Source organism: Pinus tabuliformis, chromosome 3_1, assembly GCF_031772625.1.
Source record: "Pinus tabuliformis cultivar Carrire ecotype Pingquan chromosome 3_1, CPIR1, whole genome shotgun sequence".
Taxonomy (NCBI): domain Eukaryota; kingdom Viridiplantae; phylum Streptophyta; class Pinopsida; order Pinales; family Pinaceae; genus Pinus; species Pinus tabuliformis.
This window is the reverse complement of record NC_142301.1, coordinates 710,850,401-710,866,891: the sequence shown is the minus strand read 5'-3', so window position 1 is coordinate 710,866,891 and position 16,491 is coordinate 710,850,401. Positions and strand designations below refer to the sequence as shown.

Sequence of the window (16,491 nt, the reverse complement as noted above, 5' to 3'; positions counted from 1 at the left end):
GAGGGTGGATGATTGGAACAATGAGAAGGGCGGATGGTTAAAGGGGAGGGGTGGGAATTGGGAAGGGTTTGGGGAGTCGGTTATAGGCATGGGAGAATTTATGAAGGAAAAAGGTGGTGGGTGTGGCCGACAATACATCCCCATTGGTTGTACAATAGGGGGAAGCACCCTCGGGGAGGGAATTGGGATAGTACTGATTGGAGAAGTGCTCCCAATGCTATAGTTTCTTTCATCGACATGCTCATCAAATAATTGGAGTCGACAAGTTGGCCTGTCAACTGTAACAACAAAAAAAGTTCATATAGTTATGCCTATGCATTGCAAATGATAGTATATCATATTTCACATGAAAAAATGCATAACATCAGATTTACCATTTTTGTGTATAATAGAATGTTGCACTAACTCAGGCATGTGGTCCACAGTTCTTTGTCGTTGAGAAGACAACTCCAGTTGTTCATTCATGCTCTTTTTTTTTGCACGAACTCGTCCAACCCTTTCAAATTGTAGTTTATCTTTCCCTGCATTTGACTTGTGACCACAACACCTTTTCTTATTGACTGGGCTCAAGAAACTATGTTTTCTCTTGGTAGTGATCTTGGATGGAGTTATAGTATTGAAAAACATTTTGTTGTATTCTTGACATACTTTGTCTACCAAGTTGTTTAATGCATATGCCTGTTCCAAATTTGTAGGTATTATGGATCTCAATTTCTCATGAGTTGATGAGTTAACACGTTTCATCTCATCATCTTCAAATAATGCACTATCTGGTCGTACATTGGTCGTTTCAACATTATATGAGAAATTATCTAAATTATCATTGCTTGTTTCATTATGATAATTTAGAATGGGAGGAGAATCAAAGCATGGTAGAAGCTCTGTTTGGATTTCTGGGCCCAATATAGGTGACTCATTCAAATCAAATAAAATTCTAGGAATTTCTGTAGTAGGATTAGTGACATTAGGGAATACATTTTCACCCAAGCTAATGTTACTTGCCAACATCTCAACTTTCAATACATGTTTACAGATGTTTCCATTTAAGGCCCACTTGCAATTACAAAAGTGTAGAGTGGAATCTTTATATATGACATTGTACCAAATATCACGAGTATTGTTATTTTGGCTACGAACCCAATAATCGTTGTTACTCTTTTCATCAGGCACACAATCTTCATTTGGGATTTGGTTAGCTCTACACCTGGATGAATTCAACTGTTCCTCAATTTTTCTGGGTCGTACAAAACCAGCTTCTTTTAAACGTTGCATATGATTGTAATATAATACAACCTTTGTCAACAACACATAAATCAACCAATCAACCCGCCTATGGCATGCATTGTTTTTCTCACTTAGGTACCTCTGCTTGATATACCGATGGTAAGACTCAATTGCATTATTTGTATTTTGATTGGAATGTGGAAAATTTCTGTACACTTTTGCCCACATATCTGTAGAAATAAATTTATTGGTTATGAATTAATAACTATACATATGACATGCAAAAAAGAGTCATTAAAGCCACTTATAAGAAACTTACATATTTTGTTGTTGGCTAACCAAGTTGCTTTAAAATATTCCAAAAACTTTGTATGGTCACTGAATCCTTCAAATAAATTTTCAACTGCCTTTTTTACAGATTCATCATCTGCACATGTGTGCATGATTTCTCCTAAAGCACGGAAAATTCGGATTTGGTTTTCCCTTCCTTGGACTTTGTTTCCAACATTCTTCAACCATGCACGACGAACATGCCACACACATAATAATATTGTACAGTTGATTGAAGACCTGGAATAACATAATTTTTAGAGAGAATATACATTAAGAATATTTTTATGTCTCTTATAAAAAGAATAAACACATCACCTTAATGCTTCAATTTCAGCAGTAGCATCATCTGTAATGAAGGCTTTAACATGCCAATCTGGTTGCTCTTTCTTCCCAATGGCAAAGAGAGTTGACATCCATTTACAAATATCAACTATAGTATTGCGTGATGATATCACCCAAGCTACTGGAACCCCATTGTGATGTTTGTCGAAGACCATTAAAGTGTAAAGTTGATACTACATTACAAACAAAGTACATAATTATATTTATATAAGATACAAGCATTAAAATGGTGTTGAATAAATGAATTAGATTTAGGGTAATTTTGTACTCACCCCGTACTTATTTGTACCAAATGTTGAATCCATTGAGATTATATTGTTGTGAGAATATTTTAGCATCATTGAACGCATCCACTTTGTCTGTATGCCTATGATAAAAGGGATGTTTTCAGCAAGATCTTGTTTCTGGTAGAAGAAAAAGCTCTCAGCGTGTTCCTTATACCAACATTCTACACTGATTGGATCACTTTGATCTTTAACATACTCTAGCCTTATGGTATCATTGTAAATGTTTAATATATCTTGTCTTGTCATGTATGTATCTCGAGATGTCCCTGTGTATAACTCACCGAATCCATCCTTCACATCAGAGATGAACTTATCCCATATCATTGTAACATTAAAACCTCTTTGGATTAAATGTTGGACAATAGATCGCATATCCCTTGTTAAATGTGGTGCATAACAGAATCTCATAGGCCTACCGATTGCATCTTTTCCATGACAAACAACATTGGATTTATCAATATGCCTACATGCAGTATATATTATTACAGCATCATCTGGTCTAAGTTGAAGTCGCCGCACAATGAAGTGACATTGGCAACCAACTTTAATACTTTCACGTTGATTGTGTTTTTTGTTTTGATCTGAGGATGCACTCATAATTCTGTTGTTGCACTTCGGACCATATGCACACCAATAACTATATATAAAACATTTACAACAAATTAGATATAAAATTTATGCATATTGAAAAGAATTATACATATATTGAAAAAAGATATAAAGACTCACATCATGTACTCCAGATATGTTGAAAAATATGTTTGTCGGATATCCTCTGCTTTTTTACTTCGTTGAGAAGCAAGAAGAAATTGAGTGGGTGCCCGTTCACTCGATTCCTCTCCTCTTATAAAATCATCAAGTCGACAATATGGAATAATTGCAACTTGGTCCCCATTAATCTCTGTCCATGTTAAATCTTCTGCTGAAAATTCAATCATATCCTCCGGGTCTTCAACTTCCAACTGATTAATCCTCTCCCACTTCTTCATTCTTCAAATACCTATAAAAATTGCATCGAAAATAATTTGGTTTGAGTAGATATTATGGTCTTGATTAATGCATATCACTAAGAATAGCAATCACATTTTTAGGTAACTATTTTATACTTTTCAGGTAAACCACTTTGGTAAAGGTAATATTTGGGTCATTAATCAACTTATAGATTTCATACAAATTTAGACTAACCATGTATGACATATGATGTCTTTGTGGAGGTGGTGTCACCATGTTGGTCTCATGGTACAACTTGTGATGAGTGGTTGAGGTGGAAGGGGTCGAAGGGAAATACAATTACAGATTAGTTGGGTTTTATGTTTTTTTAAATCTTAATAAAATGAGATATGCTAAAGTAGTGTCTATTGTTATTGATTATGAATTGATATCTATTATTTACTAGTCATCTAATTTATATGGTTGCAATAGTTTCATTGAACTTTTCTAATCAAACATATTGTTTTTCAAAAACACAAGCTTTGGAAGTAATTTTTTTTTACTTTGATATATATTGATATAAACTTTGCGGCTAGTTGTAAGAATTAGAATCCTACTTTTGTCGGTACATTTGATGAACTCGGTAGGTTATTTATTTATTCAATATGTGTGTGCTTTTATTAAAATGTGTTAGTTGTATTTCTTTCTCCACTTATAAATAAATGTTAAGAACATTGATTTGGCTCCTAAGACATAAAACTTAATAAACCATAACCGGTTCTATATCATTTGGTAACAAATTTCAAAATCTCAATGACAAATACGTGAATTATTTCCATTTTAGTATAACAAAATTTCCATTTAGATATTAACAAGAGTATTTTCGGAACATATTTCAATTTGTACAAAATAAATTATTTTATGGCCCCTGTGGGGAAATTTAGTTTGTTCAAGTTATGATTGCTTTTAGGTGTCTTCCTTCACTTATGGTGTGAAAAAGTAAGCTCAAATAAACTATGAACAAAAGCTCTTGAAACTTGATGCCCTTTGTTCAAAGTCCCACTCCTAATGAAGTAAAAATGCTTTGGTTAGTAAAAAAATATGTGTGGATTATGGACCACTTAAGTTATGTGACTTGTGAAAAATAAAAAAACAAATTAAAAACGATGTCACACTTCGTTTCTCTTAAGAGGCTAGCTATAAACTTTCATTCACAAATATGTAGTGTTCAATTAAAAAAACAAAATTATATCTTGAATAAGTAAAAACTTACATTACTTAGGGTTATTGGTTTAGCTTACATCATTATGGGTAGATAAAATTTGGATACTAAAAAAATAATTTATTGATAGTCCACCAAAAAAAATCTATTACTCTACATATATTTGTAAGTCATTAACTTATAACTTTATCTCCTTATATTATTATTATAAATATACTTCATATATAATGAAAGCACGGAAACTTGGAATACTTCAACAGATTTCGTTAATTTCGTTAATGATAAATTAGTAAACTAAAACTAAACACTCGATAAACAACAATATCAAAAACTTCGCATCATAAAAAAACTTCACATATGACTTTATTCCACTTATCGTGACCCTTAAAACTCAAGTATTAATTAATATATAACAATAAGTAGTAAATTTTATTATTTTTTAACCGAAGCACATCGAAACATATATAAATTACGCAGGAAAGGTTCTTGAAACCAAACGTATTTGTGCTATTGAAACCAAACATATTTGTGCTAATTTGCTTTTCCAGAAATGTCAATATATAACGTTGATAAACCCTGAAATTATTAAATCGTGCATCGTAGACTTTTATAATTCGTTTGGTCGTTTGCATATTTATTAAAGTGCAACAGTGGATCAACCCCAAAGAACGAAACCCACAGGTCACTCGGTTTCTTCTTCTTGAAGAAACTGAAGCTATGAGACAAACCATGTAGATTATAAAACAATCAATAGTGCACTTACCTAGATTCATCATGGAAAAAAAGAAATTGAAAAGGCGGCGAGCTATGGAATTTGATCTGCGAATCCATGCTAACAGAATAAACTTACCTGTCAGGGCTGAGCACGCAGCAGTAGGTCTGAGTACGCGGTCGGAGTAAGCAGCTTCAGCTCTGAGAAAGACTGGTTTCAAAACGCAGACGCAGAAATGGATATGGTCGATTTCGCCCTTTCGCTGTTATTTAAAAGGCGGAATTCAGCTATCAGACGGCGGGAAAATTATAACGTGGTAGATACGCGGCGATCCGGTCGTAAATGCCAGCCGCAAATCTCAATCGTATTCGCAGCAAAGCCGGAAATCTCGGTCGTATTCGCAGCAAAGCCGGAAATCTCGGTCGTATTCGCAGCATGGGGGATGGGTATGGTGCTGCATACGAATCCCATGCTATAGACATAAGATGGGGGTGGGCATTAATGGCCCAATAGCATGGGATCTATTGGTTGCCGAGGAATTGTGGACACTACTAAAAGTGGTTGGAATCTGGGTAAAAAAAATTCAATTTTTTTTGTAGTAGCAGTGTTTGAATCATGTTTTTAATAGTAGAAATAGATTCAGCACCATCAAAAACCTCTAAAGTACTCTCGCTTCAGCACCATAAAAAACTTCTATAGTGCTCAAAATGTTGAAGTTTGACAAGTATAACTTGGATCTAAAAAAATTCCTGTCAAATTTATCAAAATTTCTATGATTTTCAGAAAAAAAACAATCTGATTAAACTACGACAAGTAAAATATGCAAAAATAAATAAATAAAAATAAAATTAAGTTACAAAACTTTGGCATGCACCATTTAACCAGAGTAATCATTTCCGCTATGTTTGACATGACAAAAGTTATGTTTGACATGAAAATAGCTGAAGTAATTCCAACAAAGAAACTGTGAAATGCTTTTGCCCTCATCGGTCCCATCCACTTAGTACTGAAAAATTATAAAAATTTAATCTTTAAATATAAATTTGGAATTTTATATCATTATCATAGGTGAAAGATCCCAATTTTCAATATGATATGATATTAATTGATTGTTCGAAATACTTAATTTTGATTAAGATCTAGAAAGTTTTTCTCCATGAACATGAGTATAATTTGTCATTAGTACTTTTGTCGGGATGTGATGTTTTCTTACAAATTCAAATGATTTAATTTCAAAATTTAATAAAGTTAAATTAATTTTAAGAAATGATAAATTTAAAAGTTCACATCATTGAATTTAAAATGTAAAATATTTATTCAATTAAAACATATAAATATTATAAAAATATTAAATCTATTAAAATTTAAAAGGCATAATTAATAGTCAACGATCAAATAATTATTTTAATAAAAGATTACTCAAATTATGACCTAATGTATTTCCATAATCTAAATTATATCATTAAAGGAATTTTTTTTAGGTTAGATTTCTCTATCAACATTGATTCAATTTATATCAACAACTTGTAATTTTATTGTTTTATTTGAGAAATGTTAAAGTTGTTAATATCACTTCATTCTATTCTACGTCCACTTGAATCCATGAGTAAATAGGCCAAGCCTCCCAACAAATAACTATTTGTATTACCAATCTCCTTTGAAATTGAAATAGAAGCCCAACCCTCTTGTTTAATAGCCTCCTTGAACTATGAGACTACCTGACTCACACTCATCGTAGAAGATGGTTTAGATTGACTACATATCATTACTACTTTGGCAAAATTAGTGATGGATATCATGTCATAAAATTCACTCAACTTTTTGTCTACGATTTTTCTATTTTTCTAAAACTATATTATGCTTAATACATAGGGTGTAACTTATAAATATACTAATAATTATTGTTAATCTCTAGAAGAAATGAGCTACAACATATTATATAAAATGTAAATGGCATTAAAAAATTGAGTCTCTTATGCTCTTAATGTTCAAGAGAGTTTTAAAAGTTTGATTCAATGGTTTGGCACACTAAGGTGGTTCTCAAGACATGTATTCATAGTAAAATCTAGGGGCTTGACCCTGAAGGTACATTGGCCATGAATGGAGACAAAGGCTATGAGTTATGCTTAATCTTTTGATGGATTCTTTAGTATAAGAGTGGGATAAGACCACAATTCCAAATTTTGGAAAACTAATGAAGAGGGTATCCTTGTCTAAGACATGTTATAAAGCCAACGTTTCGCTGTGACTTGGGCCGTAGATAATTACTTCTAAGGCACATGGACCATGCATGGGTCCTTAGACCATGAAACATGCCCTTGTATGGAATATTATGCTTAGGATTAGGGCATGGTCCCAATTCAAAGGTTTAACACACCAAGGGTAGGTCTCCATATTGAAGTCATGCTTTAAGGATGGAAATGAGTGTTTTAGGAACTATGCACTAGTTTCAGTGTGTGTATGTAATAGAAACCTATTGGGAATTGACATAATACTAAGAGGGGGGATGAATTAGTGTTATGACCAGTTTTAACAATTATTGCCAATACACACTATTTCAATTCATTTAGCAATCAACCATTTAAACAACTCGTGAATCACACAACATCATCATAAAAAACACACACATAATATGTAACACATAGAAATGCCAAATGTATGTGGAAACCCATAAAGGGTGAAAACCGCCATTATTCTTTTAGTTATCTATGAAAATGAAAGCTCCAACATGTTGTTACATTATGTTTATTAACACCAACGAGAAGGAAGAAACCACTCCCTGATTTGCAAGCTCCCACTTGCAAGAGGCACCAACCCCCAAATGTTTTACAGACATCGACCTGAAGGAAGCACCAACTCCCTAATTTACAAGCACCCACTTGCAGGAGACATCGATCCCCAAGTTGCTTTACAAGAACCAACCTAAAGGAAGAACCAACTCCCTGATTTGCAAGCACCCACTTGTACGAGGCGCCAACCCCCAAGTTGTTTTACAAGAAGTGACCTAAAGGAAGCACCAACTCCCTCATGTCTAGGCACCAACTTGTAGAACCTAGAAGATCCATTTTTCATAACATTTTCATACTCAAATCCACAAGTACTTTGTCAATTTAATCTTCATAATTATATTTGTCGCGCTCGCTGATTCAACTTTTAACCGGCCATATATCTCACTATACATATGACATTCTCATACTACCATCCTTTTTTATTCCAACTCTTCCTCTACTCTACAACTCTCCTCTCACACCCAAATCTGTTTACAACTTCTTTATATTTGCTCAACTACACTTTTCTCACATTCAAATCTAATCATAGATTTTCAAATTTTCTCAACAACTCTTCTACAACCTCAAATCTGATATCAACACTCAGATATGTGTCTTTTACATCAACAACATCTAAGATATCAAATATACATATCGATCTATTTTTGGATTTTCTGCCCAACTCATCCTTACTCAACCTTCTTAAGCAACATTTTGTTGTTCCCCTTATTCAACCTCTATTTTTCATCATACAACCTTTAATAGTTTCAGTCCTTTCACAATCTCAGCCCTCATCAAAATCTTACAACAAATTCAGATCTATAACGCACATTTTACATTCCTATCTTTTGGTTCTTTTCTACAAACCTCAAATGGTCTCAACCATTTTCCATACTCAATCCTATCGGTTCTTCATTTTGAATAACTTATCATAGTCTCATACTGTAGAAATTCCCACTGTAGATTAACAGATTATGCAATATACTAAAACACAATACAAGATCTACTTCTATAACACTTTGCGGAAGCTTAATTGAATTGAGCAAGATCAAGAGAACACATATAACTGAGAATGAGAAATCAATCACACATAACACAGAAGAAATAACCTGGGGAAAGCCTCAGCCTAAAACCCCAATCTCTGTATTATCATACAAGTGAAAACTAGTCACAAAATTACACAAAGCCTTAGCTTGGAAGCCAACCAGCTCTCACTATAATCCCTCTACTGCTCATAGACAGCCAAAGGCTTCTCACAAACCTTCTCCTCTACCCTCCAAGCCTCCTATTTCCTTGCGCAGTTTTACTTGGGGTTCAGTGCTTCCACACATGTGAATTCCCACCTCACACTGCTCACTTGGCCTAGTAGTAACTGCGCAATCCTGAAGGAGATAATTCCTTCTACATAGATGAGTTTCCTTTATAGGAAAAATCCACCCAACTGATAGTACACTGTCCCTCCTCTGATCTCATCTGGGTCTCTGTCTGAACTAACATGCATGAGTTATTTATGAGAGAATATTCAGTTATCTGAAGTGCAACAATTACATGCATGCAAGCATTAACTAACTGAACTTACATTAATTCAACAAACTGTTTGAATTAATCTAACTGGACTTGACTCAATTAACTGAGTCAACTAATTACAACTCAAATTACAACTCATCCTTATCTCTTTAACTGATGGATAAATTCCTCAATTAATGGAGAAGTTGTTGCATGTCCCCACATAGACTTCATGTTTAATTTTGTCCAACTAATTAACTCAAGATGAATTAATTAATTATTTTACAAACATCTACTAAGATCAAATTCGAATTTTACTTCACTATTTTAGTTCAGGGACTAACTAAAATAGGAATCTATCCCGAACTGCTAAAAATAGAAATGTTATTTTTAGCACTCCATTTTTCATTCCTTGTTGCTTAGTCCAGCACTGGTACCTGAACTGCTATTTATAGCAGTTCTATTTTTAGCACTTCCATTTTTAGCATTTCTTGTTGCCATTTTCAACACTCCCTCTCAACAAGAAAGGTTTCAACTCGAACCCGATCCTGAACCTTTGGAATGTTTTGCATGCAACACTTCTTCCAAGTGTGGATGCTCCAGCAACTCTAGAAACAAAAAAAACTCCCAAATGACCTCTCTGTTGGGCTAGAAACATACTCTGATGCTGAATCTCCCTCTGTCACTAACAAGTTTCTCCCTCTATGACCTCTGAGCTGCTGCAACATCTCCATGCATCTCACACCATTGCACACCTCTTTGTGCCATCCTACACTGGTGCAACACTCCTGTGCCTCTCGTATTGTTGTAGCCTACTAGCTTTGCACTGTCTTGGGATTCCTACACTGTAGCTCTCTCTGCCGCTCCATCCGCATCTGTCTCTACCCACTCAGCCAGTCCTGCTACTCCTCATCGGGGCTCCCATAGCAAAGTCGAATCAAAGAGGTTGGGTACCTCAAGGATCCTGCCCCTATTCCAGCCTACTTGGGATGATCACTCCACATCACCCAACCTCCAACCTGGAGGTATGGATGCATGTGATCCCTCTTCCCACTTGGCTCGAAATTTCCCCCTATTGGAGGTCTCTGCATGAGTGGATGCCTCCACTCAATCTCCTCTCGACTTTCCCAGTTGTGGCTGCTCCACAACCTCCTGAAGTTGCTTCACCAATTGTGGCTCCTCCATAATCGTTCGAGACTTCTCCTGTGGTTGCATGTTGAGAGGTAATGTACTCTCCCTCTCAACCACCAAGTCTCCATCAATTGCCTTGCTCCTAAAGGCTTTGCATTCATCTTGAACCTCAAGAGCATACAGGTTCTTGACTCATGAACCGATATGCTTCACTTGTCTCGTGATGATGTGTCTAAGGAAAACCTTTCCCTTACTAAAGACTACATCATAGCCTCTATCTTCCAGCATCGTGATCGACACCAAATTTTTCTTCAGTCCTGGTACATACTTGACATCGGTCAAGGTAATGCGAGCTCCATGCTCCCTCTAAAAAACAATTGTGCCTACACCTGAGACACTATACTTTTCATCATTACCCATTGCGATCCGCATCTAGAGATCCTTCTCCTCCAAGGTACTGAACAAACTCTTGTCGTCGGTCATGTGGAAAGAAGCTCCACTGTCAAGAAACCAACCACTTCCCACCATGGATGAAACCATGCATGCGAAAAGTGTGAAATCCAACTCGAATTGTGAGGCCAGTGCCTCACCTTTTGATCCTTCCACGGATCCATTCTTGGATTTCCTCAGTGGACAATTTGTAGCAAAATGGCCCACTTCATGACAACAAAAGCATCGCACTTTCGATTTGTCAAACTTCTTCCCACCATGGGAAGAACTCGATTTGGGATGAGAATCCTTCTCCTTCCCTTTCTTTTCCTTACTCGCTAAGGCACAATTTTCTTCATCCTCCTTGGATGAAGAAGATCCATATCTGGTGCTTCTTCTTATCTCCTCCTGCATCAGATCCGACCAAAGTCGTTCCCAATCTGGCAATTTTTCTCTTCCATTAACTGAGTCTTGGTAGCTATTCCAGCTCTTAGGAAGACCGAGGAGTGCAAGACTCACCATGTCATCATCAGCGGTCGTGATCCCTACACTTCCAAGCTCATCCCTGAAGGTGGTGAGCTTACTCAGATATGTAGAGATCGTGTCACCCTTTTCACACTTGATCTTACGAAGCTTGTCTTTCAGCGCTAGCTTCCTCTGATCGTTGTTGTTCTGATATAGATCTTTCAATGTTTTCCACATCGAAAATAGTGTCTCCTTCCCATGGAGGCTCGAGACAATGTGGTCTCAAACTCCCTCCAGGAGGATTCTCCTTACTCTAGCCACACATTTCTTCCATTCCGCTAGTTGAGTAGCATCAATCATCTTGGGGAATTCTTGATCAATGAAGTCCTTTAGACCGTTATTCTCTAATACTGCCTCCATGAGATCCTTCCAGGCTATATAATTCAAGCTGCCATCAAGGGCATACTCGAGTCTTAAACCGTTGAACACCATTGGTGAAATTGAGATGTGATAAGAACTCGATTTCTATATTCAGCAACCACAAACTTCGAACTGCTCCTTCTTGTATACTGTTCTTCGCCTTCATCACCTTTGCTCCGATACCATGTAGAAATTCCCACTATAGATCAACAGATTATGCAATATACTAAAACACAATACAAGATCTACTTCTACAATACTTTATGGAAGCTTAATCGAATTGAGCAAGATCAAGAGAAAACATATAACTGAGAATGAGAAATCAATCACACATAACACAGAAGAAATAACTCGGGGAAAGCCTCAGCCTAAAACCCTAATCTTTGTATTATCATACAAGTGGAAAATAGTCACAGAATTACGCAAAGCCTTAGCTTGGAAGCCAACCAGCTCTCACTATAATCCCTCTGCTGCTCATATACAGCCAAAGGCCTCTCACAAACCTTCTCCTCTGCCCTCCAAGCCTCCTATTTTCTTGCGCAATTTTTCTTGGGGTCCAATGCTTCCACACATGTGAATTCCCACCTCACATTGCTCACTTGGCCCAGTAGTAACTGTGCAATCCTGAAGGAGATAATTCCTTCTACATAGATGAGTTTCCTTTATAGGAAAAATCCATCCAACTAATAGTACACTATCCCTCCTCTGATCTCAACTGGGTCTCTGTCTGAATTGACATGCATGAGTTATTTATGAGAGAATATTCAGTTATCTGAAGTGTAGCAGTTACATGCATGCAAGCATTAAATAACTAAACTTACATTAATTCAACAAATTGTTTGAATTAATCTAACTGGACTTGACTTAGTTAACTGAGCCAACTAATTACAACTCATCCTTATCTCTTTAACTGATGGATAAATTCCTCAATTAATGGAGAAACTGTTGCATGTCCCCACGTAGACTTCATGTTTGATTTTTTCCAACTAATTAACTCAAGATGAATTAATTAATTATTTTACAAACAACTGCTAAGATAAAATTCGAATTTTACTTCATTATTTTAGTTCAAGGACTAACTAAAATAGGAATCTATGCCGAACTGCTAAAAATAGCAATGTTATTTTTAGCACTTCCATTTTCCATTCCTTGTTGCTCAGTCCAGCACTGGTACCTGAACTGCTATTTATAACAGTGTTATTTTTAGCACTTCTATTTTTAGCATTTCTTGTTGCCATTTTCAACACATACCTTTTCCAAATTTTGCCTTATTAGAGACTCGATCTCTTCAATTCCCCATTGGGACAACCAACAATCCTTTTTTGATTTCCCTTTATTTTATAGCTTTGTGGATCATTTACCTTGGGTATCAGTCCATGGTATTTTCCGATGTTAATTTAGTCTTTGACTGTATCAACTACACAAAGTCATTTGATTGAATCAATTATACCAAGTCATGCACAGAGTTCTCTTCTTCACATACAATTCTTTCTCAGACCGTGCATGGATACCCCTGACACTAGTTTAACATCGTTCATTGCAAAGAGGCTCTCTCTTCAATTATATTCACACTTCCTCAATGAGGAACTTCAACTTATATCTATTTCTTCTTCAACATTCCCTCTCAATTAACTGTGTCTTTTTGCATTCAAAATTATGAGGAGTTCAATCACTTCAAATTCATGACTTTTGAAATTTACTCATCGCCAAATTTCTTTAATATGCAATGCCAAAATTTGAGGAACACTAGAACACCAAATTTATATGTAAAGAGTTTTGAGACTCCAAAATTGGTCTCGATGTCAAAACGCCAAAATTCTAGTAAAAGACCATAATATGTTTAGCACTAAAATTTTGGAACACCAAATTATTTAACTACCAACACTAATTAATGGTCCACGTTCTCTTTGAATTCAAGCCATTTATAATCAAAACATTGATATTCATTGTGGAACCCCACCTCCCGATATGCTCGATGGTTAATGGATGGGGTGGCCGTCCAAAATTTGGTGTTTCATGCATATGGAACCATGCAAAAAATGTAACCCTACCATGCCACCTCAACCTATCCATGCTTGAGTCCATGTATCAGCCAAGTTATCACCTATTGGTTCTAGGTCATCCACCTATCTCCACATCAATCGCCACCTATCTATGCATCAATTTCCCACATCATCATGTCCTCACAGTGCTGGTAACTCGTCTTTCTCATGTCATTCTTACTTCATGGTCATCATCATGTCACGTGGCATCCTCCAAGTAGTGCCACATGTCACTCTTATTTGGCCCACTTAGCAACCAAAAAGTTCCAAAAACACTTTCCACGTCTCATGTTATCGAGGCACCATGTCACAAACTAGCCATGTCATCACCAGATTTATGTTGCTTCATCATTCACATCACTCTGCCACGCAATCACAGAAATCAATCTAACATATGGGTGTTTTTCAAGCTTTCATGTGTAATGTTTTCCAAAGCCCGAATGCCTAGATTCAAACTTTAGGCATGAAACCAAGAATCTGGAACAATGACATGTTTTCTTCATAAAGTTATCAAAATCTGGGCCCATGTTAAAGTGGATACATCATGCACCCAAATTGTCTTGCATCTCCAAATATATTTCCCCCCTAGACGAGTCTATATTGATCCGACATTTGGTACTCTTGTGCCAAAACTCTTGCCCCCCATATTTTCCTGGATTCCTCGATACTTCAAACAGTTTGAATGTCCCTAGATATTTTGAATGGACTAGATATGCCTCGAAGTACCAAATTATTTCACTGTTAAACCTGCATGTACTTTAAAACTTGGTTTCTCATCAACACTTAGGAGTTATTCTAAGTGTTATATATATTATTGGAAATGTCTCCAAGAGGATTACACAATGAAACACTGAGTTGTCTCATTTGAGATGAGGCATTAAAGAAAAAATTCCTTTAAACCTATAATCCTCATCCTGTTAAGTAGCAACAACCATCAATACTTTAATTAAACTCATTAGCATCAAGAGAGAACAATGGCTCAACTTAGACATCAATGACAACACTTTTCTCAACAAAAACAAGGTATTAGGCCCTACATGCTACATTTATATCTCATAAGTGATAAAAAGTCATTAGGACACATTTCCTAGCAAGAATGTTTGGCCCAAAAGTGGGATATAACTTTTATTCTAAGTTTTTTCACACTAAACACATTCCTCTTAAACCATTACATTGTTGAAAGTAAAAGAATTATGGACTTAGGATCTATGACACTTATATGGCACACAAAACATGTAGATACACCAAACTAATAATACATACCCTTTATAAGGAATCTTTTTCCCATGAGTCTCCTAGCCTATCGCATTCTTTAGCAGATAAATTGAGGGATTTAGCCCTATAGAAACCTTCTACAATCCTAAACCATGAATAAGCCCATGGATCGTCACACTATCCCTTTGGAAGTATTCTTTGCCCCAATAGTGGGACATGTGCTCAATTATTTGGTCTAACACACTAAGGATGGGTCTCAAGGCTAAATAAATGCTTCAATGTTAAAATAAAATGGCTTAGGGACTAACTTCCTAATATAAGGAACATAGTTCAGGCATGTAGCCTAGAGGATCCGATAATCCCTCTAGACAAAATCATTGGCTCACCTAATTTTTCCCGAGAATGGCATACAAGACCAATTCAATTTTTATCACAAGAGTGATAGGTCAAATCACCAAGGACATTTTTCATGGTCATATTCCATTGGCTTATATAGTATACCTCACTTTCATGGCCTATGGTTTATGCATCCCTCCCCCCCCCCCCCTTCCCCCCCCCCAATCCTCTTAACCACATCCCCCCTCCAAATCATGATAAAGGTGTTTTGGAAGAATTGCTAATCCTAGAAGTTCCATATGGGCACAGTTCTAGGATTGGCACACTAGAGATGTGTCTCTTCATCCAAGACATGATAATTGGAAAAAAAAAAATTAAAGGCCAACTCAAACATGTTTTTCAACTTCACAAAAATGGTTTTTATGGTCATGGGATTTTCACTTCCATTGAAGCCTAAACCTTTGTGCTTAACCCCATGACGTATTTATAATGGGGATCAGGATGCCTTGTCTTCTCCTTCTTAGCATCTGTCCATCATATCCCATATGCTTTAATAGTTTAGAATTAATGCCTCTAGTATGTTTTTCAATCTCACCAAAACTATCTTATGAGAAATCAAAGGAAGGTGAGTTTATGAATGTGGTCTCCGTCATGGTGTTGGCCTAGGCAGTAGCAATGGAAGATAGCTTCACTTCCTTGGTCTCTTGGACAACTACTTATACCTTTGAAATTCCTCTTGCTTCTCTACCATCTCTTGTTAAAGTTGAGCCATCATCTGATTAGGCATGTCCTCTTACCATTTATCCATCCAAATCATCGGGGGAGTTTTGAGGTAAAATGATCCGAATCAGATCCATAGAAAGACTGTCGAGAACCATGACTGAATCAGGTTGAACAAATCCCTGAAAATTCCAAAACAACGATCAAAAAACGCCTTGAACCAGTGGCAATGGCCGCCAATGTGGAACGACAAGGACCTCGGTCAAAGCGCGCTGACCGAGGCCCATGGAGACTACGCAGGAGGTCAAAACAGCCCCTGGGAGGCCCAGATTGGGCAAAGGAGGCGATTTTGATGTGGGCTAAAATGGGATAGCCTTGAGCACCCGGTCGCATGAGGGAACCGAAGGAT

At 36.4% G+C, this 16,491-nt stretch overlaps 1 protein-coding gene across 1 annotated transcript; it reads right to left on the bottom strand.

The window, feature by feature from the left end:
• Window positions 1-274: 274 nt before the first annotated feature.
• LOC149189209 (uncharacterized) lies at window positions 275-3,175 on the bottom strand. Its single transcript, XM_089410146.1, has 5 exons — window positions 2,916-3,175; window positions 2,172-2,649; window positions 1,873-2,072; window positions 1,564-1,794; window positions 275-278 (listed from the first exon to the last, which is right to left on the bottom strand). Exons 1-5 carry the CDS (start codon window positions 3,173-3,175, stop codon window positions 275-277), a joined length of 1,173 nt encoding a protein of 390 aa, XP_089266272.1.
• Between the last annotated feature and the right edge of the window lie 13,316 nt (window positions 3,176-16,491).

What these genes read in the sequence shown, in the direction of transcription:
- LOC149189209 (XM_089410146.1), bottom strand. Translation starts at nt 3,175, where the DNA reads ATGAAGAAGTGGGAGAGGATTAATCAGTTGGAAGTTGAAGACCCGGAG. An exon ending in TTGGTACAAATAAGTACGGG is followed by an intron (nt 2,073 to 2,171) that starts GTGAGTACAAAA and finishes TTTGTAATGTAG; the next exon opens with TATCAACTTTACACTTTAAT. An exon ending in GCTGAAATTGAAGCATTAAG is followed by an intron (nt 1,795 to 1,872) that starts GTGATGTGTTTA and finishes ATGTTATTCCAG; the next exon opens with GTCTTCAATCAACTGTACAA.